This window comes from Struthio camelus, chromosome 25 (genome assembly GCF_040807025.1).
Source record: "Struthio camelus isolate bStrCam1 chromosome 25, bStrCam1.hap1, whole genome shotgun sequence".
Taxonomy (NCBI): Eukaryota; Metazoa; Chordata; class Aves; order Struthioniformes; family Struthionidae; genus Struthio; species Struthio camelus.
In genome coordinates, this window is record NC_090966.1 from 6978597 (window position 1) to 7004954 (window position 26358).

The 26358-nt window shown below is 51.9% G+C and overlaps 1 protein-coding gene across 2 annotated transcripts; it reads right to left on the bottom strand.

Annotated features, from left to right (window-relative positions):
- Positions 1-815: 815 nt before the first annotated feature.
- TNS4 (tensin 4) lies at positions 816-21097 on the bottom strand. Of its 2 annotated transcripts, XM_009687766.2 has the most exons (13): positions 20989-21097; positions 13691-14347; positions 8368-8815; positions 7717-8138; positions 6889-6975; positions 6100-6219; positions 5665-5757; positions 5396-5473; positions 4807-4878; positions 3705-3873; positions 3088-3156; positions 2733-2759; positions 816-2188 (listed from the first exon to the last, which is right to left on the bottom strand). In XM_009687766.2, exons 2-13 carry the CDS (start codon positions 14196-14198, stop codon positions 2059-2061), a joined length of 2223 nt encoding a protein of 740 aa, XP_009686061.2. In that variant the 5' UTR covers positions 14199-14347; positions 20989-21097; the 3' UTR covers positions 816-2058. The 2 variants fall into 2 exon arrangements, with proteins under 2 accessions (XP_009686061.2, XP_068775371.1); XM_068919270.1 differs by lacking the exons at positions 13691-14347; positions 20989-21097 and adding an exon at positions 8968-9232.
- Positions 21098-26358: the final 5261 nt, after the last annotated feature.

Consider the following 26358-nt stretch of genomic DNA (forward strand, 5'->3'; position numbering starts at 1 on the left):
TAATTAAGTGTTGTTTAATGAAAACAGCTCTGCAAGAACCAGCAACTCTGCCCTTATTTATGGCTCCCAGCTGATGGGCAGGACGGACGGCGTCATGCTGGGGCCCCTTGCTGGCCGCAGCTCGCACTGCACCGGGTCTCATCCTGCCCGCCCCACGGCCGGGCGCAGGGTGCAGCGGTCCCCGGGCAGCACCAACGGAGCCGTTCCTAAAGGATGCCGGGGGGTCTCTGCGGGAACGGGGCTGCATCCGGAGCGGCGGAGGGATGCACAAGCCCGAGGAGCCGGGCAGGGGCAGGCTCGGGGCTGGGCTGGGCCGGACCTGGGCTGCACGGGGGGGGGAGAGGTGGGGGCCAAGCCCGAACCCGGCGCTGGGGCTGCGAAGCCGAGCGGAGATCGCGGCTCTCGCCAGCAGCTGCCGGTGCCCGCACAGCGCCGCTCGGCCCCTCCTTCCAGCCCGGGCTCCTGAGCCCTTCCAGCCTCGCGTGCCTCCGCTGCAGCGCTACGAGGACGCTTGCTGCACGTACGGCGCCACGGTTTGGGAAGTGAGTCCGCTGCCCAGGACGCGAGGCTCCGGCGAGCCCAGGCACGGCGCGGTGGCCGGCTGGCTGCTGCGGCCGGCCCGGGCTGGCTCTCCGGGCGCCGGCCGCCGCCGCTGCCCTCCCGCCGCGGCTTTCCCAGGCAGCGCCTCCCTCGCCTCTTGGGCAACCCACGCGCACAGACCTGGGGCTGACAACACCTTTAGTTTCTCTTACTGAAGCCGGGTGCTCCCCCCTCCCCGATACAGCCCGTCTCAGTAACTCATAGAGTTATTTTTACCGTTGCCAAAGAGCTGTTTCATTTGGACGCCGTTTCAAAGTCTTGCTGGAGGATAGCGACTTTTTCCTTATGTACAATGCATACATACACTTGGCAGTTTAAGAGAGCGAAGTAGCCATATTTCAGTTGCTAAAATCTCTGTAGTGTCTGTGGTGAGATAAATGATCGACTGGTTTATTGAAAATACCCTTAAGCAGTGTTTGTTAGCACACAGCCCCAAATTAAAACAACATAGTGGTACAAGGTAAGCAAGTGGGAGAAGAGAAGATTATATGTTAGATTCAGAGCAGCTCTACTCCACTCTGACATTATGGCAAGAGCTGGGTCTTCAGCTGGTGTAAATCACAGCAGCACTGACTTCCACGAGGCTACGCCAATTTACGTCATCGGAGGATCTGGCCCAAATTCGTGCAAGTCATGTCCAAAATCCCAGTGTTTTACTGTCATGAAAATGTCAACATTTACTTCTCAGCTTATCACAATACATGTAGGTTGAGCTAGTCTGTAACCCTGCTTTGCAAAAAAGGGCAAGAGAAGTTACCAGCACCTGGCAAAAATACGCTGTTCTGACATTTCTGCCTTTTTGATGTTTCTTGCTCTTTTAGGAAAGCGAGATTCTTCAGCAGGGGCTAGTGATTTTTATAAGCTTTGATTTGCAAAACTGCCTATCTTCAAGGTAGTGAGTCATCTCCCTGTCTCTAACAGGACTTCCCTCCCTCGCCATTGGGAGAGAGGGGGGCGTGAAGGCTGATTCTCTGAAGGTGGGAGCTCAGCTCCCCCAAAATGTGCCTCAGGTTGGACACCCCAAAGTCAAGGCATCCCCCATTACTGGTAGGAATCTTAGCCAGAGTATTTCAATCCTATGGAGAAAATAAAACCATGCATGCCAGGTGAGCGAGCCAGCAGTTTCGTAAGGCAAGCCCAGCTTTCTCTCACACACGTCTACTCCCAAGCCAGGCATAGCTTTCCGCATGTTGGGATCCTGAAGCATTTGCCATCGTAGTGAATGCTTCCATATGATTCTTCATGGAGGCCTTGAAAGAACATCTGATCCCACCAGAGGCTTCCAAGAACTGAGCAGTGAGTATAAAATCTTTAACTGAAACTCCTGACATGACAGTATGTAACAAAAAAATATAAATATGAGCTGTTGCTAAAATGCAACCCAGAAGCAGTAGAAAGTGAGGAACCGTCTCAGCAGCATGCGGGCAGCCGCCAGCCCTGTCCCAGGGTTTATGTCCTCTACGGGCCTGCCAGAAGCTTGCTGACAAAGTCGATCACAAGAGACGCTGGCTGCACAGTGTCGTACTCCGCAAACAGGTGACAGAGATTCTCCGAATCTGTTTGGCTTTTGGCCACAAACCCAAAGATTCTTTGAAAAAGAAGAAAGAGCCTTATTTAGTTTGCATTCAGGAATCCAAAGGAATATGCTTAAACTAGCCCCAGCCACAAAGCAAAATCCCAGCTCCAACAACTCCACCTTGGCCTGTTCCCCAATCACGTTTACTTGGAAGAAAAACAATTGGGAAAAGTATTTCTGGCAAGGTCTTCCCAATGTAAAAAGTTTCTTGAACGCAAGGTAGAGCCAGATATCAACTCACTTCCTGAGTCTAGAGCAAACAAGTAACTGTGGGAAGGTTAAAGGATCCGGATGGGCCCTTTCTATTTAAGGGGCCACAGAGAACATTGTGCATTATGTTCATGTCTGAAACTTTGGAGTGGAGCAAAGACTCCGTAAAGCTTTACCCATTTGTTCTACATCTCTTCCGGCCACCAGGTTAACGTCTATTGCGTCCCCTATTCATTTTTAAGCTTCAGTTCTTTGTTGCTTCTGCAAAGGTTTGCATTGCACCCCACTCAAGAGTCAAGGCTGAATCAAAGCAGCAGGTTACACAAAGTCCTTGTGCAAGTCTTACCTTGAAGCCCTGCAGTACTTCTGCCACCTGAAGGAAGAACAAAATTGGATTTGTTCAGAAGAGTGATATTTAACTCATTCAACTAGCTGCAAAATCAAGGTTTATATTTAGCTAAAAAACCTGCAGGTTAAGCCCAGGGCAGGTGAATTGCACATCTGGTTGTTTGGGAATTTAAGCAGCGCAGGAGATCGGAGCAGCACATCCTAGCGCGGGCGTTTGGCTCCAGGGCCACGCTCAGCTGCACGGGAATCGCCCTGGCGGGAGGCGCAGAGGCCCTGCGGCGAAACGCGCGCTACTCCACGACGGCTTTTACTAGCGTAAAGGGTCTCAACCCACAGAGCAGTTGTTAACTCACTTTCTGTTTTCAGGATCCATGCCACAGAACCTGATGGCAGCCAAGGGATAGTGTCGTCTGAAAAACACCCTGTCAGGGGAGAGGAGGAGAACGTAGCATTAGAAAAAGAAAGTGCCTGGACGAGGCTGGTGGGAGAAACAGACATTTGCAAAGTCAAGTTGTTCTTGAGCGCTCCTGGCTGCTGGGAAAGGGGAGGTGTGGAGGCCCTTCTCCCGAGAGCTGGCCTTGGAGCTGACCGCTGGCAAACTGTGCGCGGTTCTTGGGTTCAGCCTCGTCCTGCCTCCCACTGTTGAAAGACCATTGAAATGTTGCCACTAACTTCATTTAAAGCAGAATCATGTCCTGTGGGTCAACTCCATCCCTGGATTACAACACGGATTTGTCCTAGCAGGCCAGTTTTTCTTGATAGGCTGCAAATCAGTAAGTTGGCAGAACGACAGGCAAGACGAAAGCTGCGCTCAGATCGGAGGATTCAAGAACGAGCTGCATTTTCAGAAGCCATTTAGCTTTCCCCCTGTTCCCTCCCACCGGGATCTCGCCCCAGGCGAGCCCTCGGCTGCAGCATCGGACGGCGAGCACCGCAGGGCAGCGCTGCGCATCCCCACTGCCGTTCTTACTTTCTCTGGATGTCCGTCAGTGTGATTCCCTGCTCGGTCGCTTTGAAGTGCACAAGGGTGGGTGTGGGCAGTGTCTCCAGCTCGAAGGTGGAGGAGATGGCTTTCTGGATGGCTGGGGCTCCCGTGAGCGTCTCCATGTTCACCGAGTTAAGGTACAAGACATTGCACACTGCAAGGACAGCGCAGAGCCAAGGTTAGCAGCACAGAGGCCTGCACCCCCTTCAGACATCACTCCAGTACGTCTCTGCTTCGAATATGTACAGCACATGCAAAAGCACCGGGTCCAGAACCAGGTCCCACGCATCATCATGCAGAACTGGACACATTTTGGGGGGTCAGATTTGTTTTGATGCAAATTAAAGATTTGGTGACTCAGAAATATTTCACAAATTTATTTTGGTTTACTTTAATTCTTTGCACTAATTGTTTTAAAAGTCAAAGTATTTAATTTCCGGTTTCTAAATGTCAAATTTGGATTTTTTTTTCTGTTTATTACATATTTCCTTTAATGAAAAGCAGAAATACCACAAGCCAACTAACTGTTCAAGCCCAACCTAAAACATGACATTTCAGGCTGATTGAAATGTTTAAAGGACTGTTGCGGGTCAAACTAAACTTTTCAGCTTGCCAACTTATTTTTCAGAATTTCCAGCAAAACAAAGCAGTTTCTGATTCCCACGACTACACTGTGACCCAGTCAATGCTGTCTCCTCCCCGTCACTCTCGGTTCTCACCTGGAGCCCACCCATCGCTGAACATGGGCTCTGGGCTCCAGGGTGCAGAAGTGAAGCAAAGACCTTTTCCCCTTCCTGACGCAGAGTTTCTAAGCGTCTCCCATAAGGTTGCACAGCAGTGTAACTAAACAGTGGCTTTAAAGAGCCCCAAACTGCACTGTCCCTGTCCTAGAAACTCCAGATGTTCAAATCTCATCAGCTAGCCAAAACGCAGAGAGTGGCTTAAAAATCAGGGGACACTGAAAATTAGAAAAGTTTAGGATCTTTTATCAGGCTTGGGGCCTCAAGAACTGTATTTTCAAGCCCGAAGCGCTAGGTAGGGGCAATTCAACTGTTCCTTGGTCAAAGGACCCTGATCCTTTCCTCACCAGCAGTTTTCTTCAGTAGGGACACCACTGATTCTGGAGCACGGTCAGGGCTATTTTCTCCATCGGCAAGATCTGCACAAACAACAAACAGAAGCGCTCATGTCCATGGTGAAATTCCTTTTCGTGCAGAGGGCACACAAGGGCTAGGACTGTGTGAATTGCAGGCTTTTAGAGCAGCAATTAATTTAATTGTCCTGCATCCCCCTCCTCCATGGCTCTCCTGGCTCTGCTCATCTCTGATCTCCCCACTCCTCCTCTCCCTGCCCACCCTCAGCAGTCTTCCCTCCCCGATGTTCATGGCTGACACCCTCCACCCCCAGCAAAAGCAAGTCATCACTGTCTCACACTCCAGGCAGGACCTGCAGTTCCCTGCTCTGCCTAGAGCCAGAGCAATCAGCCAGATTTCTGCTGACCCTTCCCATAGGGGCACCTGAGCCGTTCAGCTCTCTCCCCACTGCCGGAGCACGTGCTGCTGACAGGTCACCCTGCGCTCTGCCGCTTCCCCAGACACGCAGGCCAGGAGAGACTGCTGGGAGCATCTCTCTTGCCTGCAAGTCCTTCCAGTTAGGCTCTCGCTTCAGGCACCTACCTCGGGTGGGGATGCTGAGCTTGCAGGGCAGCGCCAGCGGGGTGATGGCGTGCTGATACACAAAGGCGGAGAGGCTCCCTGCAATGCAGAACCGCGTGGTCAGCAAGGGTCCCCGTGCCTGAAATCTCCCATCCAAGCCAGCGTGTTTGCATAGCAAGCTCTCTGCAAGGTTGCAAAGGAGCTCCGGTCCTGGCTGGTGCTTTGAGGGGCTTTTGAAAGACGCCTCATGAGACTGCCAGGGCTGCTCCTGGGGGCGGCACTGTCCTTACCAAAATACAGCTCCTCACTGGCTCCTTTCAAGTGCACCCCTTTGGCAGACGACTCAATGAGGAAGTGCCGGACGAGGTCACTGCTGTCATCGCCTTCAAGTTAGATTGAAGAGAGCATCAGCACCAGCACAAGTGCAGTTGTTTCTGCCCTGCCCTCTCCTGCCCGCCTCGGGGTCACTGCGGCAGGAGGCCGGGGCAGAGGCAGTGCACAGCGCTGCTGCCCCAGGGCATCTGCTGGGGCTGTTGCTCTTTGCGGGCAGGAGCGTGCAGGGCTCCCTGTGCAGGGATGAGGGGGCATGCACAGATCCCAGGTCTACCCTCTTTCACAGAACAAGAGTCCTGCTGCTTTTTAGCTTGTTTAAACGCTGCACAGTTTGGCCAGCTTCTCTTAACACACTGAAGCAAAACACCACCTTTGTGAGTGAATCCCTGTACCTGTGTGGCTGTTGGATGGAGAGACAAGAACCTTCATCGCCAGTCCAAATGACCCCCGGTACGACGTGCTGTCTCGCACAATGAACGTGCCTGGCTCCTTGTCCTTCAGCAGCTGGATAGCTGTCAAAGCACAGGCAGAGACTGAGCCAAGCAAAACAGGTGGAACCTTCCCTCTCTGCATTTAGCATCCTGCTGATGCTCTCGCTGGGAGTCATTCCTTGGCAGCAGCAAGAAATAATCAGGAGAGCCTGCTGAGCACTCACACGTCCTTCGTGCAGGTACAGACCGCAGTGCCACAGCACTATGCTTCCTCTCCCTCCCGCAGCCGCTAGTAGCCTGCTGCCTGCAAGGGCAACTCGAGCAGTAAATGTACTTTCTGTCTCAGGGGCCCTGGCCCACCCCTGCAGGCCATGTATCCCCAGGGGCTCAGGGACTTGGACTCTGGGGACTGCAGAATAGAGTCAGCCCCTTCCAGAGCCATGCTGATTAATGCCACAGTCAGAAGAGCAGGCCAAGCTTTCCTGGACCTGGAGGGTATGGAGGGAGCCATGGCACAGCTTGCATTTCTGAGCCTTCCATCTTGACTAGTGAGCAGATCTCTCCGTGCTCACCAGCTCCCAGGATTTTTTGCATTGCCATCATCAAGTCACCCCAGGACCTCAGCGCTAGTAGGAGCTGTACTGATCTACCGCAGAGAAGCAAATCCCTCTCTGAGGAATAGGCAGTACTCCTGCTGACTTGCAGAGAACAAGTTTAATATGGGATTATCCTGGCAGACACTTGTGTTACCTTGTTCCCTGGTTATGCTTGGCTTGAACCAGTATTTTGATGTGTCCATCACAAACTTCATGGTTGGCTGCCCATCTCTGGGGGGACCTGCAAGCAGAGCAGGAGATATGCATCCTCTTCACAGAGAGATAGAGGTTGTGTGTCAGGGATGTAAACCCTAAAGACCTTTGTAGCAGACATCACTGAGGAGAACAGAGCCCTAACAAAGATGTTTCTCTTTCAAACTGGCCAGGGTTGAAGTATTTTTTCAATCCTTTTGATCAGAGCTTCCTCCCTGCTACTCAGAATAAGTCACTCTGCACATAATTATCTTTCTTGGCACGCCGTGATGGAGCTGAGAGGCAGCACATGAAGTCCCCTGGCAGTACCAGTCTGCCCAACTCTACAGAAGTCCACTGGACCATGGTGATTTACACCAGCTGAGGATCTGACCTGCTACAGCCCTCCTCCTTTTCCCATGAGAATCCCAATTAAAACACTCTGCCCTGACAGCTGCCTCTGCTAATCTCCTCCAGTGAACAACAGCCCTATTGTTTGCTCTTGAATGGGGGACCTTATAAACTTTGGATATCTTTTGATGCCCTCCAGAGCAAACTGGAACCCTAACCCCTCCTCCCTACATGTTCTGAGTCCCCCAAGTGTGAAATGACAACATTATGGCCCTTGTTCTCAGTGGCTATAAATGAGCGTATCTGCACCTCCCTCAGTGGGACCAGGAGATTTCTGCCTGCTGAACGTGTGCCCTAGGAGCTTGATGGGGGAAACACCATGGCTGATGTAAGGTTTCTCCACCCGTGAGCACTGCCTTGTGGCAGGGAGATGACTTACTGTCCGAGGCACAGGAGAGCACCGGTGCAGATAGCGCGTTGTTCAAGCCACCGAGCCCAGGGGACAGACCACAGCCGGGAGGAGGGCTCTGCTTCACTGAGGCTGGGGGACCTCTGGTCAGCTGGGGAGAGGCATCTCCTTGCTCCAGGCACCCATTCACCAGCAGTACCGGGATGTCGGCTGTGGAGTTGAGGATGGAGGGGGGGCAGCTGCTGGCCTGGCCCTTCTGTGATGGGGACGTACCGGCTTTGGTGGAGCTTTGGTGGAAGGAGCCCAGGCCAAGGGCTTCTCCAGTGTGAGATTTGACGCTTGGGGAAGATAGGCAGGGGCTGCCAAGGGATCCTGCGGGGGACGGGCAGTCAGCCGAGCCGCCAGCAACAGGGTGAGCGTCTGAATCATCATTGTGGAGTGAGTGGGTGCTGCTGCAAGAGGAAGACACAGAGTAGAAGGCAATTGGCAGGAGTTGCTTAGTCAGGACACAAAGCACAGACCACCCCAGAGACTGCAGCTACAAGGAGAGCTCAGCCCTGCTTAGATATTAACTCCCACCCTGAGGAGGAAGGCCTTGGACAACAGGACTAGGGGTAGCTGTCCCGTGCCCCTTTCATCTCCCATCACCAGCCCCGGGCAGAGACACAAGGCTGCATTTACCTTCCAAGGACGTAACTGGTGTCCGACCCGGGACTGGTGGACAGCAGGGAGATGCCACTGGTCCTTTGCTGCGCCTTCAAAACGTGCAAAGGCTTCAGCAAATTGTCCAAGCCCGGAGACGTGCCGAGGAGTGCGCTTGGGCCGTAGGAGATGCTGTCCTTCTGTCCAGCAGTGCAGCGCTGGGGGATGGCGATGCACTCCGATGCTTTGCTGCAGGTCTGCGAGGCAGCGCAGCTTAGGTGGCCTGCCCGGGGGCTCTCAGGCCCTGGGGAGCTCGAGAAGACCACGCTGCCGTTCGTGCTGCAGCTGCCTCTGAGCCCCCCTTTGTGGGGCAGGAAGCCGTTGCCTTGCGGGGACCTCGAGAACGGCGTGCTGGATGGGCTTGGGGAGCCCTGCAGCAGCTCGGGACACTTGGCTCTAGCTGGCGTCATCTCTATGTATTTGAAGTCTGGAAGCAGAAACAGGAGGTTGTTAGCAATTCAGTGTTTGAGTCAGGTTCGTTAGCTAAGCTCCGCGGGGGATACATGTCTCTATTCTTCTCGTTATTAATTTTGGCTCCAGTTTCCAGCCCCTGCAGGGAGGGCGGGGGGTGCCGCTCACCCAGCGCGTGGCCCTGCAGCTGCTTCCACCGCGGCAGAGCGGCTCGGCAGCCGCGTCGCCGCGCGAGCAGCCGCGTCGGGCCGGGCCGCCTTTCCCGGCGAGGAGCGCGGTGCTTTGTGGGAAAGGCTGGCACGGCCCAGCACCGGGATTTCATTAAGCCCCTGTAAGGGCTGATTTCTTCCCTGATACCAAGTCACAGTGACCCACCCAAGCGCTGGCAGGCGCTGCGAGAGGACGGGTTACGTACGGTCATGTCTGACTGCACAGAACCCCCTCGCAAGGATTACACAGCTGGCGCTTGCCGAGACCTGCAGCAAGCGGCGGGTGTTTCCTCCAGCAGCAGCTCTGTTTGTACCTGACTCAAGAGAAAAACATCTGGCTGCTCCCCCGAGGGATTACATCAGAGTCAGAGGATGCCCAAGGCAGCCGGCGCTTCCTGGGGGAAACGCATGTCCCTGCACACCTATTTAAGGCCCTAGAGCTCGCTGGGTGGATGAGCACCGGGTGAACGTCACCTGGCCCCAGGCACAGCTGCACATCTGCGCGGTGGGGCTGAAGGCGGCGGGAAGTCACGTGGGATAAGGGCAATTACGAGGCTTCGGCTATCAGGTAAGGGACCACGCGTGCCAAGAGCGAGCGCATAGCCCAGCACAGGGGCCAGCTCTCTCCTTCCCCTGGTTCCAGTCTGCGGGAGTCCCTTCAGCAGCGAAATCATTTCCCAGGCAGTTTCTGCGCCCATGTTCTGCCATGTGTTTCCTCCTGCTATTCCATGCGTGCTCGGGGCAGGCACTGCATCTCCTAGCCCCCTTTGCTTGCAGCTGCTTAAAAGGTATCACATCTGTTGGAACATGGGGCATCACTTGCTGCCAGACCTTCAATGAAACCTCTCAGACAGCACAAGGCGGGCCTGGCTCCTGCACCCAGACTTCTGATGCACATCAACCACAAGATGCAGTGCATCTATGGAGCTGGCCACGTTCGCAGAGCCCCACTGCACGCCATTCCCTGGAGCCAAGCTGCAGGTGCAGTGACCGACGCTCCTCACCTGCCAGACAGGGCTTCGGACACCTTTGCTGTTGCAAAGGCCGCATACAGCAGAAAGAAGACGAGCTCAACTAAGCTGTAGGCCACAGCATCAAATATAACACTGGGACCCTCCTCCAGAAAGGGGCCGTTTGTCTTCCAGACTCACTAGGGTGATGTGGTTCAAAGGACTGAGGTCTAAGCCAGGGATCTGGAGGCTGTGCTCAGGCTCACTGATTTTAAGCCGAGAGGGAAATGTCATGATTGGTTCCAGCTCCCCTGCAAAGGGATTTTCACCTACCAGTCCCTTGAACAAGGCCATAATTTCTTGCTGAGCTAGAAGGTGCCTTTTAGAAAGAGACTCTCAGCTTTGATTTAAGGACTTGCAGCAATGGCGAACTCACCTCCTCCTCAGGGAAGTTGTTCCAGTTAATCACCTTCACTGCTAAAATTGTGCACCTTATTTCTAGTCCAAACATGTCCAGCTTTGTTTTCAGCTCCTGGATCTTGTTCTGCCATGGAATTCATGAAGGTTTCTCCCTCTCGTTTTTAAAGGGGTTTGTTGGAGACAGAAAACTTTGTTGCTGCAGCAATTAAAAACTGATCTTAAAATCTTGACTGTCTTTGCAAGTAATTTTATATGCCTAAATCCTGCCCTAGAAGCTACAGTTAAGAGTATCCAGCCTGGGGAGAGCAGCTAACTGCACATTGCCAAGCACTACAATCACTGTTTACTGTAAGGAACAACCAGACCTCTGGGGCATAAGTTTGATGACTAGGAAAAGCACAAGCCTGTACAAAAGTTACTCTCTGAGCCACTTCTCCAAGCCAGCCTGAGCGCAGGATTCAATCAGCACGGCCAACTGACAGCCACTGAGGAACCCAGTTCAGCCAGAACTGGGGGTCTCTGGTGAGGACGCAGCTGGACTGTGCATTGGGAATGAATCAGAGCTGCAGCCTTCCCTGTCCCACACCCTTATTGCCATTGAAAGCCAACAGTAGTTCCTTCAAAGCCTGTCCTTGGAAAGGCTCATGGACCACGTGGTTCTGCGATCAGTGTGCGAAGCCCTCGTAACAAGATCTCGGCTGGATACTTTTTGTCAATGTCTCCCTCAAAAAGGGAAAAGAAACGTGGCTTTTAATTGTCCTTTATGAAATAACTGAAAAGTATCTGTGCGCTGGGCTAACAAGGCCCTTTGCCTTCACTTGGGCTTTTGCTTATCAGATGTGGTTAAGCCTTAAATATTTGCTCAGGATCTTGGCAGTTCTTTCAACATCAAGGAGTGGCAGAAGTCCCACAAATACCGACTCTCACGCAAGCAAAGAGGACTGGTCTGTTCTCAAAGAACGACTAAGTACCAGGGGTAATTTGTCTTGTATAACTACAGCATCTAGTATGCAAACTCTCCCGTGATGGAAACCTTAAAAGCCCTCAGCATGTTTTCCATGAGACAAGAACAAAACCTCTCGCATGTATTCCTTGGGTACCATCCGTCCCCTATCAGCCTTCATATCAAATGGCTGCGTTTGCAGGGAACTCTCTCATCAGCTCCTCTTTCTCTCTTTCCTTTAAAGCAATTCACTAAAAAGACAATGGACTTGCAACCAAAATGGGGTGGGGTGGCAAATAAACATACACATATATAAACATATACAGATACACAGACACACAAAGTAGCTGTCTCTGGTCTCAGTTCATCACAGCCTTGTACCTTTCACACCTAAGGCAGAAAGGAGAGGCAGAGAAATTATTTGGAAGGTGCAATGGGGTACTGTACAGTCCTTCCCTGTACTGTGCAGAGGAGGAAATGGAGGCAGGGAGCCTTCATGGAGCAGATCTATGGTGGCAGCTGGAGTGACAGCACCGGTGGGAACAGCAGTGTAGACAGAGGTTGCATCTGGTTGCAGCAAGAAAACACGGCTGAAGTGTGTGCTCCCTTCATGCTCCCCGGGATGGAGTACAGCAGTAGAAGTTTTATGTAAAAGGGAGGAGTCGTTAAAAGATAATGAAAGCTGAAGTGAGATTTTTCCCACTGAATTCAGGGCCAGATTTCCAGATGTTCAGTTCCACACCTGGAGCCAGATTTTCAAAATCCCTTGCACACTCACTACCTGCTGATCTCCTCGAGAATTCAGCCTTTGAGCGCGATGCTTAGAAAAGAGGCATCTAAATGTCTCTAAAAGCTAGCCTGAGGAGCAAGGAGTTGAACTTGCACTTTGTCACAGTACTTTATCTGCAAGGCCACCCCCTTCTGTCTCAGTGGAGCTGGATGCACGTATGCCATTTGCTCCAGAAATGCCCAAGCCCAGCCGCATGCTCACACCGCTGTGACCTCCACGATCCCCGGCTCCTGCTTATCTGCTTCCCTGTTCATGCATCAATAAAATCACACCTACTGGGGCTACAGTTCAGTGTACTTTAGGACGTACACCTTGTCCTCCTCCAACCTCGCATTCCTCATGTAGAAGCTTTCATGAGGGCTCAGGGAGAACAGGAGAATATAATTTGTTTCATGCTTTTAATATCCTGTCATTTGACCCTCCTCTGGAAAGAGGCCTGGGGACAGATTTTCAAGGTATTTTGGTGTCTAAAGATGCAGATAGGCAATAAGGATTTTTGGAAGCCTGAACCTTTAGGCACCCACACACGTCAGAAATCTATTCTCTGGTAGCTGGTGTACCAGAACATGCGCTGCAGCATGCAACACACAGTCTGCTTTGTGTTACTTCGTGCATAATGCATTGGCCAGCTAACACATTGTAAAATAGTTGTAGGCAAGAAAAGCTTGGGCCAGAAGCAGCACATGTAGCACAGCTTTGGACTGCAGAGATGACAGTGATGTGTTGCAGAGGGTTCATGTAAGGCACCCAGGGATGAGAGCAGAAAGAGGTGTCGGTATGTCCTGATGATGTTCAGAGTTGCGTATGCCAGGTATGCTGCTGGAGGAGCGTACCAGCCCTGTAAAAGGAATCTCCCTTGCAAAATCATTGGGAACATTTAAAATGGAAGGGTTGTGTAACGATCAGTACCTTAGCCCAGGGCTTTGGAAATCTGGCTTCAAATCCTTGTGCTTCCACAGGTCAAGTATGACCCTGGGAAAGGCTCCAGTGCCCTTTCGTAGAACTGGGGCTCTGCTGTGAGGTTAAACACATTACAGATGTTACATGTAGAGGTCAGCGCCTGTCTCTAGTCCTTGACGATAACAACTTGGATTAGGAGTTTTCAGAGAGCTACAAGTCTAATTTCTCTTGAGAAACCTTTTTTCCACACACAGGCAAACAAAAATCAGGTTGAATTAAAGGCTGCTCTCTCCCTGTTCCTTTTGGTTCCTGCTGAGCTAGCTGGACATTAGACATTTCAAAAGTGATCACATCAGGGCTACCTAAGTACACCTAAGTTAGGCAAAAAGGTAATCAGCCTGGATACACAACCTACACACCTACTCCTTTATGTCAAGCAGTGATGCGACAGGAGACAGACAGTATCCCCTGAAACATCAACCCCACTTGGGATGAAGGAGGATGTCATCAAAGCCCTATTTCCCGGCCTTCACAAGCAGACAGAACCTCACCCTGCATGCACCAGTCTGTGGCTGGTGCGTGGACAACACCACTCCCGGGACTTTACTAAGGTCTTTACTAATGGTCTGTACCACGAGCTATGCTGGCTCCGCTAAATGAGGATGATTTTTTGTCTCACCTATTGCCTCTGGATCTTGTTTCTTCTTTGCAACAAGGTCACTCTGAGAATCAGGTTGGACAGCTTCTTTCACTGGCTTGCATGTGAGTGGCTGAAAGGTTGGATCGATTTCTAGGATCAGCTGGTTGAGACTTTCTATTGATATGTCCAAGGTAGGAGACACCAGGTGAGCATCAGGATCCACAGTGGTGTCCTCTTCCTTTGGCTGACAAGAGACATCGGGTCTCTCCAAAGAGGTATCCTGCTGCCCTTTCCCTTGAGCATGGGAGGCCACGTGTTCGAACACGGGGTGGGTCACGTATAGTCCTCTGTTAGGAAGCAAGTGTGCCTGGGCTCGCATCATCACGGGTGGGTCAGCCCAGCCATCCGTTGAGTAGTAGGAGTCCTTCGTTCGCAGCGTAGAGCAGCCTGGGTACCCCGCCGGCCGCAAGCTTTTGCTTTCTTCCTGTGATGCAACACATACGGTCTGTCCAACCCGCAACACATGGTTTGGTATGACCTGTGACATGTTTTTGCTTTCTGGTTTGACAGTTTAGAGTCCAAAGGAAACCTCCTCCTCCTCCTCCACTTTGTCTTTAGGATGATTGCTTGCCACGCGCCTTTCACTCCTAGGGACCTCAGACCCTTTCTTCAATGCAGTGTCTCAAGTAGAAGAATCTAAAGAATGCAAAGAGAGGAACAGTTATACAGGCATGGTCAGAGCAGGAACAGACCTCAGTGGAAAAGTCTATAAGAAGGGGATTTGGAGCGCAAACCTGGGATTCAGCTCGTAAGAAAACAAGTCATTCTGTGCTTTCTTTTCCACCCAGTTCCAGCCCTCTGTTCCTGGTGTCACTGTGCATTTGGGCAAGTGCAAGGAGGATTAATCTGCAACAGCTTTTCAGGATTCAAAGGCCTAAAAACCATGTTCTGCTTTACTTGCACAGTGCTATTTTCTTGGTTAAGAATGAAACAAAGTGTCAGTCTTAACAACTTTTGAATGGGATCCTGGCTCTCGGGAGCAATCCAAACAGGCAATGGCAGACAGTAAGCCTTAAGCCACACATGGTAGACTTGTAGCGGGCCAGAAAGACAGAGCTGCCTGCCAGAGCAATGTTCTGTGAGTGGGTGTTAATTTAATCCGAGCCTTGTATTTTGCTGGTACAGTGTGAGCTGAGCCCTGGAACTCCATGTATGTGCTTGTGCTCCCAGTCCAGGTGCTGTTGGGGGAATCTGATTGCTATTACATTTTGAATACTTTCTACTTTCAGTTTAGACTTAAATTATTATTTAATTCACCATTAAAAAAAAAAAAAAAAGCAAGCACAGCAGAAGGCATGTTTCCCTTGGGGGGTTTCTGGGTGCGAGGTCTCATGATATCATCTGGAGGCGGAGGAAGTTGTCCAACGGCATTAGAGAACAGATAAGGTTCCCACTAACTGAAGTTCTCCCTCACACTCATCTTTACGCAAACATGACAGACAGCTGCTATTAACAAAATCCACTGCCGTCAGATGTACTCGGGGAACCCAACTGATTTATCTCAAGAAGAAGAAAATAAGCTTGGCTTCCCTCAGTACACACTGTGGCAGCCAAAACCCAACGTTTTGGTGTTTGGTGACACAGAAGTCGAGCAAATTCGCTCTGTCCTTATTGCGCGGGCTGCCCGGGCGGTGTCCCGGGGAGGTGCCCACCCGCTCCGGCCCGTGGGAAGGGTGCCACCGGCTGCAGGGCTCCGACCCGCCAGCTACGCAGCCGCGACTGTTCTCTCCCATCAGTGGGGACCGGGGGATCTCCCGGGAGCTAGAGGCAGAGGATCCCCGAAACGAGTCAGTCCTACAGCTCAGGGCTAGCTCCTTCATACCCTGTGCGGTTCTCTGCGTGCAACACACGCAAACAGCGGGCTGCACTTATTACAGTGTTTGCCCTTTTCTGCATCAGCCGTGAATGACTGACTTATTTACTTGGCTATCTCTGATTGATTAACTATCGAGTCAGAGGATTAGGAAGGAGACACGCTGGTTTCAGGCGGTTTCTAACCCCGCAGTGGGCGGAGGGCAGGCGCGGTACGTCATGTCTGCTAAGCGGTGACTAACTGCCATGGAGGGTGTTGAGAGCTATTAGTGAGATGAGACTTTGAAACAGGCTGGCTTCGCCCTCTGTGGATTATATAACCCTGAACAAACCTATCCTCTTCCTGGATAAAGAGACACCCCAGAATAGAACAGACGCATGAAGATTAGGGAATTATAAGCAAAACATTGCTGTTGTCTGCCGCTGCTCCCAGCGTGCGGCACCGAGGTCGTGACTCACACCAGCTACGCTCGCAAAAGCCCTGGGAGAGGTTTTTAAGGACTCAAGAAATGAGTAAATACTTCAAACCCATTTAGCTTCTTTCCAGCCAGGGACCCCCACTGCGTCTCCCGAGTCTCTGATATATTTTATTTACGTGACCGGCAGGCAGGTCAGCGCAAAGGGTTGGGGAGCAGAGATGCATCCTGCACCGCAGCCGGGCTGCAGAAAGGAAAGCACCTCTGAGACACAGCTGTGGCACCTTTAATTGGAAATTAGACGGGCACACGGCGTCTCTGAACTGTAACTAACGCTGATTAACGCTACAGACGGCAACGAGGCGCAGGCCCGGTCGTTACCCAAGGCTGAGCCCGCTGCCGCGCAGGGGCCGCGCTCGCCGAGCCGGGGCTGTCCCGGCGCCGGGGGACGGGGGGTGGCCAGCGGCTTCCCAGCTGCACAGCCGTGGTGTCTCCCCAGGCTGCTACGTCACTTCCAGCTCCAGGGAGTTAATCGTCCTCAGCATTTCTGGGCTCTGACCTAAAGGATGCAGAAGTGGGCTGGGACCCAGCTCCCCTTCCCCGCAGGCGGCCGGGGCTGCCCGCGCCTGCGCTGCCCACGAAACCTGCTGCTCTTTTGGGCTGATTCACAGCTCAGCCCCGCAGCGCAGTCAGCGTTAGCGCAGCTGAGCATTTCCTCATGTCTCGTTTCCGGACGTGGAACGCGCGTTTGCTGTGGCACCACCGGCACCATCGTGAGAAGTGCAACACGGTACAAGATATGGAGGGAGCATTTGTTAAATAAAAAAAAAAAAAGAGTCACTCCAGGTCAAAAACACAACCTACAGGGAGTGAAAATTGGATTCTTCCCCGGGGAAAAGAATTGCCTGGCTCCAGTCAGCACCCACAAGACAAGGCTGGTTTTAATTTAAGTAGGTACAGGAATAACATGCAATATGCATGAAAGAGGACTGTCGAGGGGGTTTCAGGAGCATGCAAGCAACAGCTTCCCTCCTCTGCTGTGCTCCTGCCCTGAGTTTTTGATCTTTCTCATGCCTGATGCTGCCAGAATTAACCTCCAAACCTCATTTCTCCTCCCTTCCCTTCCCTCAGTTAAAGAGAAAGTTTGCACGCAGACCCCTGACAAGAATTTTGAGACTCCGCTGCAGGCTTTTCTGTTATAAAGAACAAGGGAGGAGAAAGACCTGGGGGAGCGAGGTTAATCACAACGTGGTCTTAGCCATCAGCATGGTGCAACCCTAGGACAAATACTGCCCGCAGATGTCAGGACTTTCCAAGAGCAATCAGAAATACCAGCACCCTCGTGCGCAGCCCCGGTGAGCGTCCAGCAGCGCTCCAGTTGTGCAGGGCGATGGGTCAGGCCATAGCTCGAGGACCGTTAGCGCAGTCCAGGGAGCAGAAAGTCCATCTGACGCAGGGAAGCCGCTGGCTCCTCGGCACCATGCAGCGAAGGGCGACGCCAGGGCGAGCTCTGCAGCAGCAGCAGCAGCAGCGCGCCGGCAGCGGTCACCCGCGGCCGTCCTGACGGCGCTGCAGACGTGCCTCGCGGGGCTTGGCTGCGAGGACTGCGCTGCTCTGTACGGGAACGCAAAGGAAAAGAGCAGTGTTGTCTAGGCTAAGACAAGGCTAGCAGCACAAGAAGGAATGGAAATAAGCTGGCCACAGACACATCTAGACTGGAAATTACAGTGTTTCTAACTTCTGGAAACAGACTCTGAAACAGAATTTCCCCTAAGACTAAGGGGACAAACATGTCACAGCTTGTGGATGGAGACGGACGGGCTTATAAAGGCTCTTTGTGAGGCAGTTGCCTGTTCCCCCGAGACGTGAGCGAGGCGGGAGCTGCTCACCTCCGCCTCCCAGCCCAGCCTGGCCGGCGGCTCCCGCAGCCTGCCCGAGCACAACGCTCCCCGACGAGCAAAGGAGCCGGGCTCAGGGGGTCTGCATCTAGCCGACCCGAGCTGGAGCAGCCCCGCGGGACCGCCGTGCGGGGACGCAGCGCTATCACGCTGGGTCTGGAGAGCGGCAGGCTGGGTGCCCCGCGGGCGGGCGGGCGGGCGGCAGGGAGAAGCAGGGTGCCCTGGGGCCAGGGCTGCGCCCGGCACACCCCGGCTGTTGGATAACTGCCTGCGCAGCGCACATGGGGCTGCCACATCACCGAAAGGCGCTGTGAGCAGCCTGCCCTTCCCCGAACCCGCCAGGCACAGCGCAGCCCCGGCCACGTGGAGCAAAGTCCCTCCGTGCAGGGCAGCCCGGTTCGCCCGCGGCCTCCCCCGAGCACCCCCTGCCCTGCTCTCCGGTTTCCGCCGGAACCAAGCGAGCTCCGTGCAGCCCTCCAGCACGTGCCGGGGTCTGTCTCTGGCCGGCTGTTCCCCAGACTCGAGCAGATCGGGCACGGTAACAGCAACGCTGAAAACGCTGCCTCTCAGCCTCAGTTGGCAGCTGCACACGCAGAGCCCTGGATGTTCCCGCACGGTTATTTGGAGCAAAGACATACGAGCCAGGACACAGACCTGTTCCCTGTCTGAGCAGAGACCCCAAAACAGCAAGACCATGACCGCTGCCAGCTGCCAGCTCTGGGCTGTTTTTCCCTCCCTGGGAGGCTTTCGCTAGGTCTGTTACATATCCACTTGCCAGGAAGAGAAGAACCAACTGCTAGGTCACCCAGGATTCAGAGAGCTCATTACACCCTTAATCGTTAAGAGGGCTGCTCGGTGACTTGCCTAGATTAGCAGGGCGTGTTGAGGAAGTTAGGAAAAACAGTTGCCATGGTTATGCTGTGTTTTGCCTGCAGAGCACAGAGAGCAGCGGTATCACACAGCAAGTATTAATATACGGGCAGGTACCGGGGAGTCGGACACCTGGAGCAGGAGGCAGCTGGTGTCTGAGGAGGGGCAGCGCTCCATGCCTTCAGGAGAGGGGGGTGCCTGTCAGACAAAGCCCTCCTCCCCTTGCTCTAACAACAATGATTAAAAAGGTCGGCAGCAAAAAGAAGCCATTATGAAATCCCAGGCAGCATCACTAACTCTTGATATTTGATCGGTCCCTGGAGCCCTGGGACGGGGGCAGAACTGGTGTGATCGTTACAAAAGGAGTTCTTTCTGCTCCGCTAGGGAGAAGTGCTCCAATGCAGCCCTTAAGTTTTTTTTAGCAACAGAAGCCATCGTCCCCCAGCCATCTCACTGCGAACAACCCAGATGCCTTGTTTGTTTAGCAGCATTTCAAACTTCTGAAAGAGGTCTCCTGGGTTTTGGATGTGGAGGATTATTAGTAATGTTGAAATTGCTACTCCAATAACTTCCCCTCCCACTGCCATGCTCCTCTCCTCTCCCAGGAGGCACTTCCCTTTGGTAAAAGCTCCTCTGAGCATTAGACCCGGCACAGCTGCCCCCGGCACGCTCTGTCGCAGCAGCGCCCGGTCCTCCTTCCTGAGCACTGGCTGCAGACAAGCCAGGAGGGTTTTCTCTCTGGCTCTTTGCAAGTTTAGCAGTGGACTCAGGAAGCTCAGGGTGGCAAAAGCAAGGAGAGCATCTTTGGAAGAGGATTTATGTTCAGAAATAGACCAAATTAGCTAATCCTAGGAATGTCTGAAATGAGTTACTGGAACTTGAGACTTTCTAGACGTCCTAACAAGCTTCTTGGAGCATCAGCCTGGATTTTTCCCTTCTGAGACCATGGGCAGTTCTCACCTCAGTCCCCACGTGGGACTGTTTTAAGCAGTATTAGGACGAAAACTGCAGCATGAAGGAAACTGTTTCCTAGCATTTCTGGGGTGCTAAGGCAAGGGACAGGAGGGGAGCTGCTGCACAGAGGGGTGTGCAGACCTTTAAGCGTTTTAGGAGGATGCTGTAGGTCTGCCCACCTGCTGAGGCTGTCCCACTGAGAGTGTACAGCACTGCATCCTTTGGCCTCAAAACAAACCCAAACTTTGGAGCTTGCAGTCAGCACTTTTTGCTTTCGCTCCACTCACACTCAAGCCAAGGGCTTGAAACTTTCTGAAAGCAGTAAGCCATGCTCCACACTCCTCTCTTGGGTCTGAGGGAGAAGAAGCACAAATACCCCAGGGGTGGGAGCAGATACTCTCCCTCCCCTCTTCAGACCTCCATCGTCACACCGATACAGCTTCTGTGCAATCATCCTGATGCTCTGTTGTTCTGTCCTGGTCCACGGATGGATCCTCAGGACTCTGGGTCTGGTTTAACAGCACCTCGTGATACTGAGCTGCCTGAGCCGAGTCGCAGTGCCTACTTCTTCCTTGCTGACTTCCAGTGGCTTGAGAAAGTACAGTCCTATCTAAATTTGACTAGTGCACAGCTAGCTGATTTTCCTCCTGAGCCCTGTATGAACCACTTCCTCCAGCTAATCTGATTTCGTGCCGACATGGCATTTTTATTGCCTTGAACATTCACAACACTGTCACCGCGCAGTGTCCCACTGGAAAGCCGGGCGCGCACACTCACACACAGGCACAGTCAGGGCCTCGTTTCTACAGGCTACGTAGACTTCAGCAGAGTGAATGAAATATCTTACACCACCTGTGCAGATGCATCGTCAACAAACACCGCTGGAAATGTTAAATAGGCTTCAAACTCTAGGTCAGTAAGGAAGGTAACTGCTGACCAAATAAAACCCAGAGATTGCTGAGGAAAGTCCAAACCGTAGCCTCAGCAATAAGCATAAAACCATACCATTTCTAACACAACATCCAACAGCCCTCCCCACCCAGAATAAACAACCCTTGGTCTCTTTGCAAGCCAACAGTATTGTTCAGGCAGGAACAACCACGTCTTGGCGTATTTGAGATTTCTGCAGCAGATTTCTCCCTAGGCACAAGAATAATCATCAGCTAAATGCAAAACAGCAGCAGAAGAGAGAGAAGTGATGGAAGAGAAGAGAGGAACTGATACAACTTGCAAAGAACAGTAGCATGGAAGATCAGAGGAGAAAAAGGACCTGAAAAAGACATGGAAAAGGCAAAGATGGCCATTCAAATCAGCTCTCAGTGGGTACCTGAGCTGCAGCTGCTTGTCCCCCTCTCCAGCACACAACTCTTGCTGCAATACCTCTAACAGCACCTTGAGCTCCTAAAATCAGCACAAGGGTGAGTCTGTGCGAGGACTGGGTCCTCCGGGAGCCTTGGATTTAACAGGAGCCCAGTCCCTCCCACCTGGGCTGAGCTTTGCCTGGCCGGCCCTCCACGCGCAGGGTGCGGCCCCGCTCAGGCCAGGTGTAACGCAAGAGGGAAGACCCAGACGCTGGGACACGAAACAGAGCAGAGCTGCGCTGGCGAGAGGCCAGGCTGCCTCCAGAGCGCACTGGCACGGGAAGGCTGTTGGCACGGGACTGCGCAGCGGAGCTGCTCAGATGGGCAAAGGAAGCCACCGCGGCAGGAAGAGGGTTGTGCGGCTCCCACCATACCCCAACCCTCCAACATACTGGTGCTGGTTTGGTACTGCTGTGTCGCAGGAAAAAAACCAGCAACAAGACATCTTGGAGGGACTTTGATATTCTCCTAGAGAAGACCTGAGAGATGAGACTGCTTGCAGTCATCATTATCGCGGAGGCCAATGTCATTAAACACCGGGGAAGGCCGCTGTAGCACAGAGGCATAGCGGAGTTGCCACGAGTTTCCCAGTGCTGCAGCTGCTGAGGACTGGGCACAAGGTTGTCTAAAGCCCAGTGCTGAACGCCCGAGCCCCAGGGGAACTCCATCCCCAACCCCCGTTACCAGCAGAGGACTGGCAATACAGGACCATTTCTGATCCCATCCATCTTCAGCACAGCACGCACATTCTCCTCTCTCAGCCACCCAGTTTCCGTGGACCCAGAAATGCTGGGCTGGAACAAGAGTGCAGGAAGGACGCTGCTAGGATTTGTGCAGGCCACACTGCAACCCTGCCCACGTAAAGTATTTCTGTACAGGCTTTTTCAGGGTGTATTTCACTGCCATGGTAAGGTAGGGGCAATAGCTCCAAAGGGCTGATTTTCAGCTGCTGCAGACAGAGGTAACTCTGCTCAGAGGAGCTAAGCTGGAGCTAATCATGGTTTCTCTCCTCTCCAGACAAGGTATCTATTGCTCCCTGGTGCAGAGGGCACCAATTAGACCTGCTGTCCTAAGCCAGGAGGAACAATTTAAGAGGTTACACCTTAGCCCTTTGTCACTGCCTCTGTGGCAAAGCTGCTACGAGTGAGACTTGTCTAATTGAGTGTAAAGGGAAACAAACGGTCTCCCATCACACCTAGCTAAAGGACAACTAGCAGAACGTAAACTTCTGGGGCTGCTCCAGCCAGATCTGAAAAAAGTAGGTTTGGGAACAACCCTGGGAACAATTATCCGACTTGTGCATTATAGGGAGCACATTAAAAACTTTAAGGTAACTGTGTCTCTATCTCCTTTTCGCACGGTATCCAGTCCAGAGCAGTCAGCCCTTAGCATTGCTGCAATGGAAATGGATGGTAATAAATAATCCCCAGACATGTCTTTGGATCCTTATACATTTTGGCTCAAGGATTTCCTTCCAGTTTCAGTGGGCACAGAGCCACACTAACCTTTAAAATCATATATCTGGAATACCCTTCTTCAAGGGAACTGCCTATTCTGTTGCCCATAAATGCTTTTGATTTACCGCAACGTTGCTTCACCGTTAAGCGACTCTTTGAAATGTCCGATTTGATCAGGAAATCTGCCATATAAACTGCCTTCCTTACAATTCCTTGATCTCACTTTACAATCTTCCTAACGTTTACTATCAGCCGTTGTTTTTCCTTCCTTTACATCGCTAGGTAAACAGTGTTTCACAGTGGGTACTCACTGGAATGTAACTGCCACTGCAGCCCCTTTTCTTCTGTAACGGCTGCAAGATTGCATTAGCCAGCAAATTCCCAGCAGCTTTCCTTTTTTCTGCTTGGTAAAATTCACCATTGATGAGGTACTTGAAAAACAGCATTTATAACCAGGAGGAGGACACTCGTTATCACTATTACTACAAGCACCACATCAGCAGTAAGAGACTCCAGCTGGAGGAAGGAGACAGGGAGGATCATTGGGCAACCATGATCTGGGTTAAGTCCCTCAAGTTGAGCATTTTATTCAGTGTTATCTTTCAGCAGGAGGTCCAGGCTTTGCTGTTACAGAGGAGCGTGCTGTTTGTGGGAGCTAGAGACAGTGCAGAATGGGAAAGCACTAGCGCTGTGGTGGGAAAGGAAGGATTTTGGTAGGTGTCTTTACACTCTGGTCTAGTGTTTTGCAACTTGTGCTCAGAGGACATCTGGGCTTTGACATGGTTCCTCTACAGGGTTTGCAGCCCAGGTAAGCTGAACAGCAGGCTGTCAGCAGGCTAAAATGTATTGTTCAGGGCTAAGCACCTCCAATGAAAAATGGCATATGAGCATGCAAACCCAAGAATGAACCCTGCTCTGGACTGCCGTACTACTTTGCACCTAGCTTCATCCTGGAGGCCTCACCAGCTAAGAGCTCGTTCATGCCTAGTCTCAAAGCAGATGGCAATCAGATCAAACACGGCATCCATAAATGAGAGGGCAGCTTCCATCACATTGGCAAACATTTCTCAGCAATAAATAAATACGTGCAAAGATGTTTGCTGTGCTTTTAACATCCCGTCCAGTTTGCCCAAGGCTTTAAGTGGCCTCTCTGTCCCAGAATGATGCAATTCTTTTTCATGGGGTATTGAATTGTTACTGCTATTGGCACTTCTACAGCCAAATTGAAATCCTGTGTTGCTTTTTTAATGTTGCCTTCAATCTGCAGCAGAGGCATTCACGACTCAGTGCTTTTCCATTTCCATTGTGTAAGGCACTCCGAGATGTCCTGGAGGGGCCAGTTGCTATAGAGAAAGGCTTGTTTGTTGCCATATTTTAAAACTCCTCCCTGAACTCTGAAACAAACATGAACACAGCGATATTGCAAGAACCCCCAGAAAAAACATTTTCCTTTGGCTTTGATTTTGCTGGTTTTGCAGGGAAGCCAGGACGTTCAGTGGCTCTTTCGCCAAGCCATTATGTCTTCTTCGGACTCTAAGTGTGTGGGGAAGATTAACAGGAAAAAATGAATGAGGTGGAGAGAGGGCTTGTCAACCCAACAGCATATTTTGCACTGTCCTTGCTGTATTGCTGAACACCCGTTTTGCTGCATAGGTGTAAAAACCTGTTTGCACTAGAGCATATTTATCCTTATTTCAACTTGGGTTAGGCTGAAGTCACTCAAGATGTTTTGCATTCTAAGCAGGAATGACTATGAGAGAATCACATGCCAGTCAGCTGCGCAGGAGTACTCACATGGAAAATCCTGCTGTGAACAAGCCTCTGCGTTACCTTCAATTTTCCCACCCTGAAGATCCCAAACTTTATTAGCAAGCAACATATCTCTGTACTCTATATATGCAGTGCAGGTGGGTAAAGAATGGGATAGATATTTAGCAGCTAAGAAATGCCACCCTTGGATGAGAAGTGAATAAACTTTTTTTGTCCCCAGGAGACAGCAGAGAAAAATCAGGAGGAGGGGGAGAATGGCACTGGGACATCTGGCCATTCTAGTCACATCTGGCAGACGGAGATGGCCGAGGAAAGCTGAAGTAGCCATGGGATGGCCTGGGGGAGAACCTTTCCTCCCAAGCCCTCTCCAGTCCATCTTTTCCTGCGTGTGTAAGGATGCCTCAGGCAACAGCGCTTCAGAGGATTCTCACTCTGGCTCTCTAGTTAGAGAGCTCATAGGACCAAGAGCCCTCCTGTTTGATCACAGTACAAAAGATGGGTACTGTCTCAGGGCAGGATCACTGGCAATGCAGAGAAGTGCCAGCAACAGCCAGATGTGCAACGGCCTGTTTGCAGAACAGATCAACCTTCCCAACAGAAGCAGGCTGGAAAAATAAGGAATTAAAAATTATCTGAATAACAAGAGAGACAGCCAGCCAGATACTCAAGATCATGTAGGTTTTATAAATGTATGGTTACTTCTTTCTGGAATTTGAACAAAATAAATACACAGATATCAATGAGCTGACCAAACATAAAAGAGCCTTTTCAAAGGAACAAATACCGGTTATGAATAAGACTTGGGAATGTTTCCTTGGAATGTGCACGTGCAAACAGGGAGGAAAGGTTAAAAAAACTCACCGTTTGTCACTTCTGCTTGGAAGATTTGTTGCTTGCGTAACGGGAGGGAAGCCACCCAGAACCTCTGAGGGACCCAGGCCAGGGGAGCAAGGAGCGGGGAAGACCTTGGGCTGAAATGGTCAGGCCACGTGGAAGGGCTGGGACAGGGAACAATCTTCCAGGTCCTTCTTTACCCTGGGAAAATCCCTCCACTGCATCAGTGGCAGGATCCTCAGAGATCATCTTTGTTGTTATCTCCTCTGCCTTTTCTTTTCACATTAACTAATATGGACCTGTCTGTGCAAACGGGATTTCTCTGAGCATGGCCCTACCCAGGATGTGCTATAAAACACAAAGTATTAATTTGACAGTTAGAGAAAAAGATATAATTTCTGAGCTGGCCCAAGCAGCTTCCCCTGCCAAAGCAAGCAGTTTTCAGGAATGCTCTGCCCTGTGCCCTGGCATTATGCTCTGAGACCACCTCCCTCTCAGCAGGGGCTCCACAAATCCTTGCAAAAACCTGACATGCGAGAGGCAGTGAAGTGGAACCATGTGCAAAACATCAAAAGTGACTCACAGGAAGTTGATAAAGCAGTGAATCTGCGCAGCAAACAGACTGCTGCTATTTTGGACCCTCAAAGATGAAAAAAAAAAAGGCAATAAGCCCTGTAATATCCACCTGAAAAAGCTATGCAGATCTATCAGCTTCCTAGGACGGATGTCAAGATTGTGAAAGGAAGAGCAAACCCAGGCAACACAGAGGGAAGACTTTGAGGGATGCCTGATCGGGCCTTGATGTGGTGGCAAAGCGGTGTGGTCCAGGAGACAGGACCATGAGTACCCGCCAAGGTCCAGAACTGCCGAGCACACAGCAGTCCCTCTGCCAGGCGAGGCAGGACGCCTCTGAACATAGCCAGAGACACCCTCAGCTGCGCCAGCCCCTCCTTTCAGCGTGGCAACACATGGGCACCACATCTACTGCCGCTTGGCAATGCTGAGCCCAAGTGTCTGACATCTGTGAGTGCGCAAGCTGCCTGACGGAGGGACCTCGAGCTGTAGACTCATGTTGGAAACGTGTTGGGGTAAGAAGCAGCCCTTCACATCTCTGTTAAACCCCATCGCCGCAGGGCTCACTGGAAGAGCCACGTGCGTTCTCCTGCAGAGACCTCACTGCTTCTTAAGCCTCCGTCAGGTGAGTCACCCTTGTTCTTGGAACAACAAAACACACTTGCTCAGAGCTGTGACGAGGCCCTTTAGATCCCCTGAGGG

Excerpts from the sequence above, each read along its gene's own strand:
- TNS4 (XM_009687766.2), bottom strand. The coding sequence starts at position 14,198 with ATGTCACAGGTCATACCAAACCATGTGTTGCGGGTTGGACAGACCGTA. Across the intron at positions 3,874-4,806 it reads CCTACTGAAGAAAACTGCTG|TGTGCAATGTCTTGTACCTT; the intron begins GTGAGGAAAGGA and ends CTGTCCTTGCAG. Across the intron at positions 2,189-2,732 it reads AAGTACTGCAGGGCTTCAAG|AATCTTTGGGTTTGTGGCCA; the intron begins GTAAGACTTGCA and ends TCTTTTTCAAAG.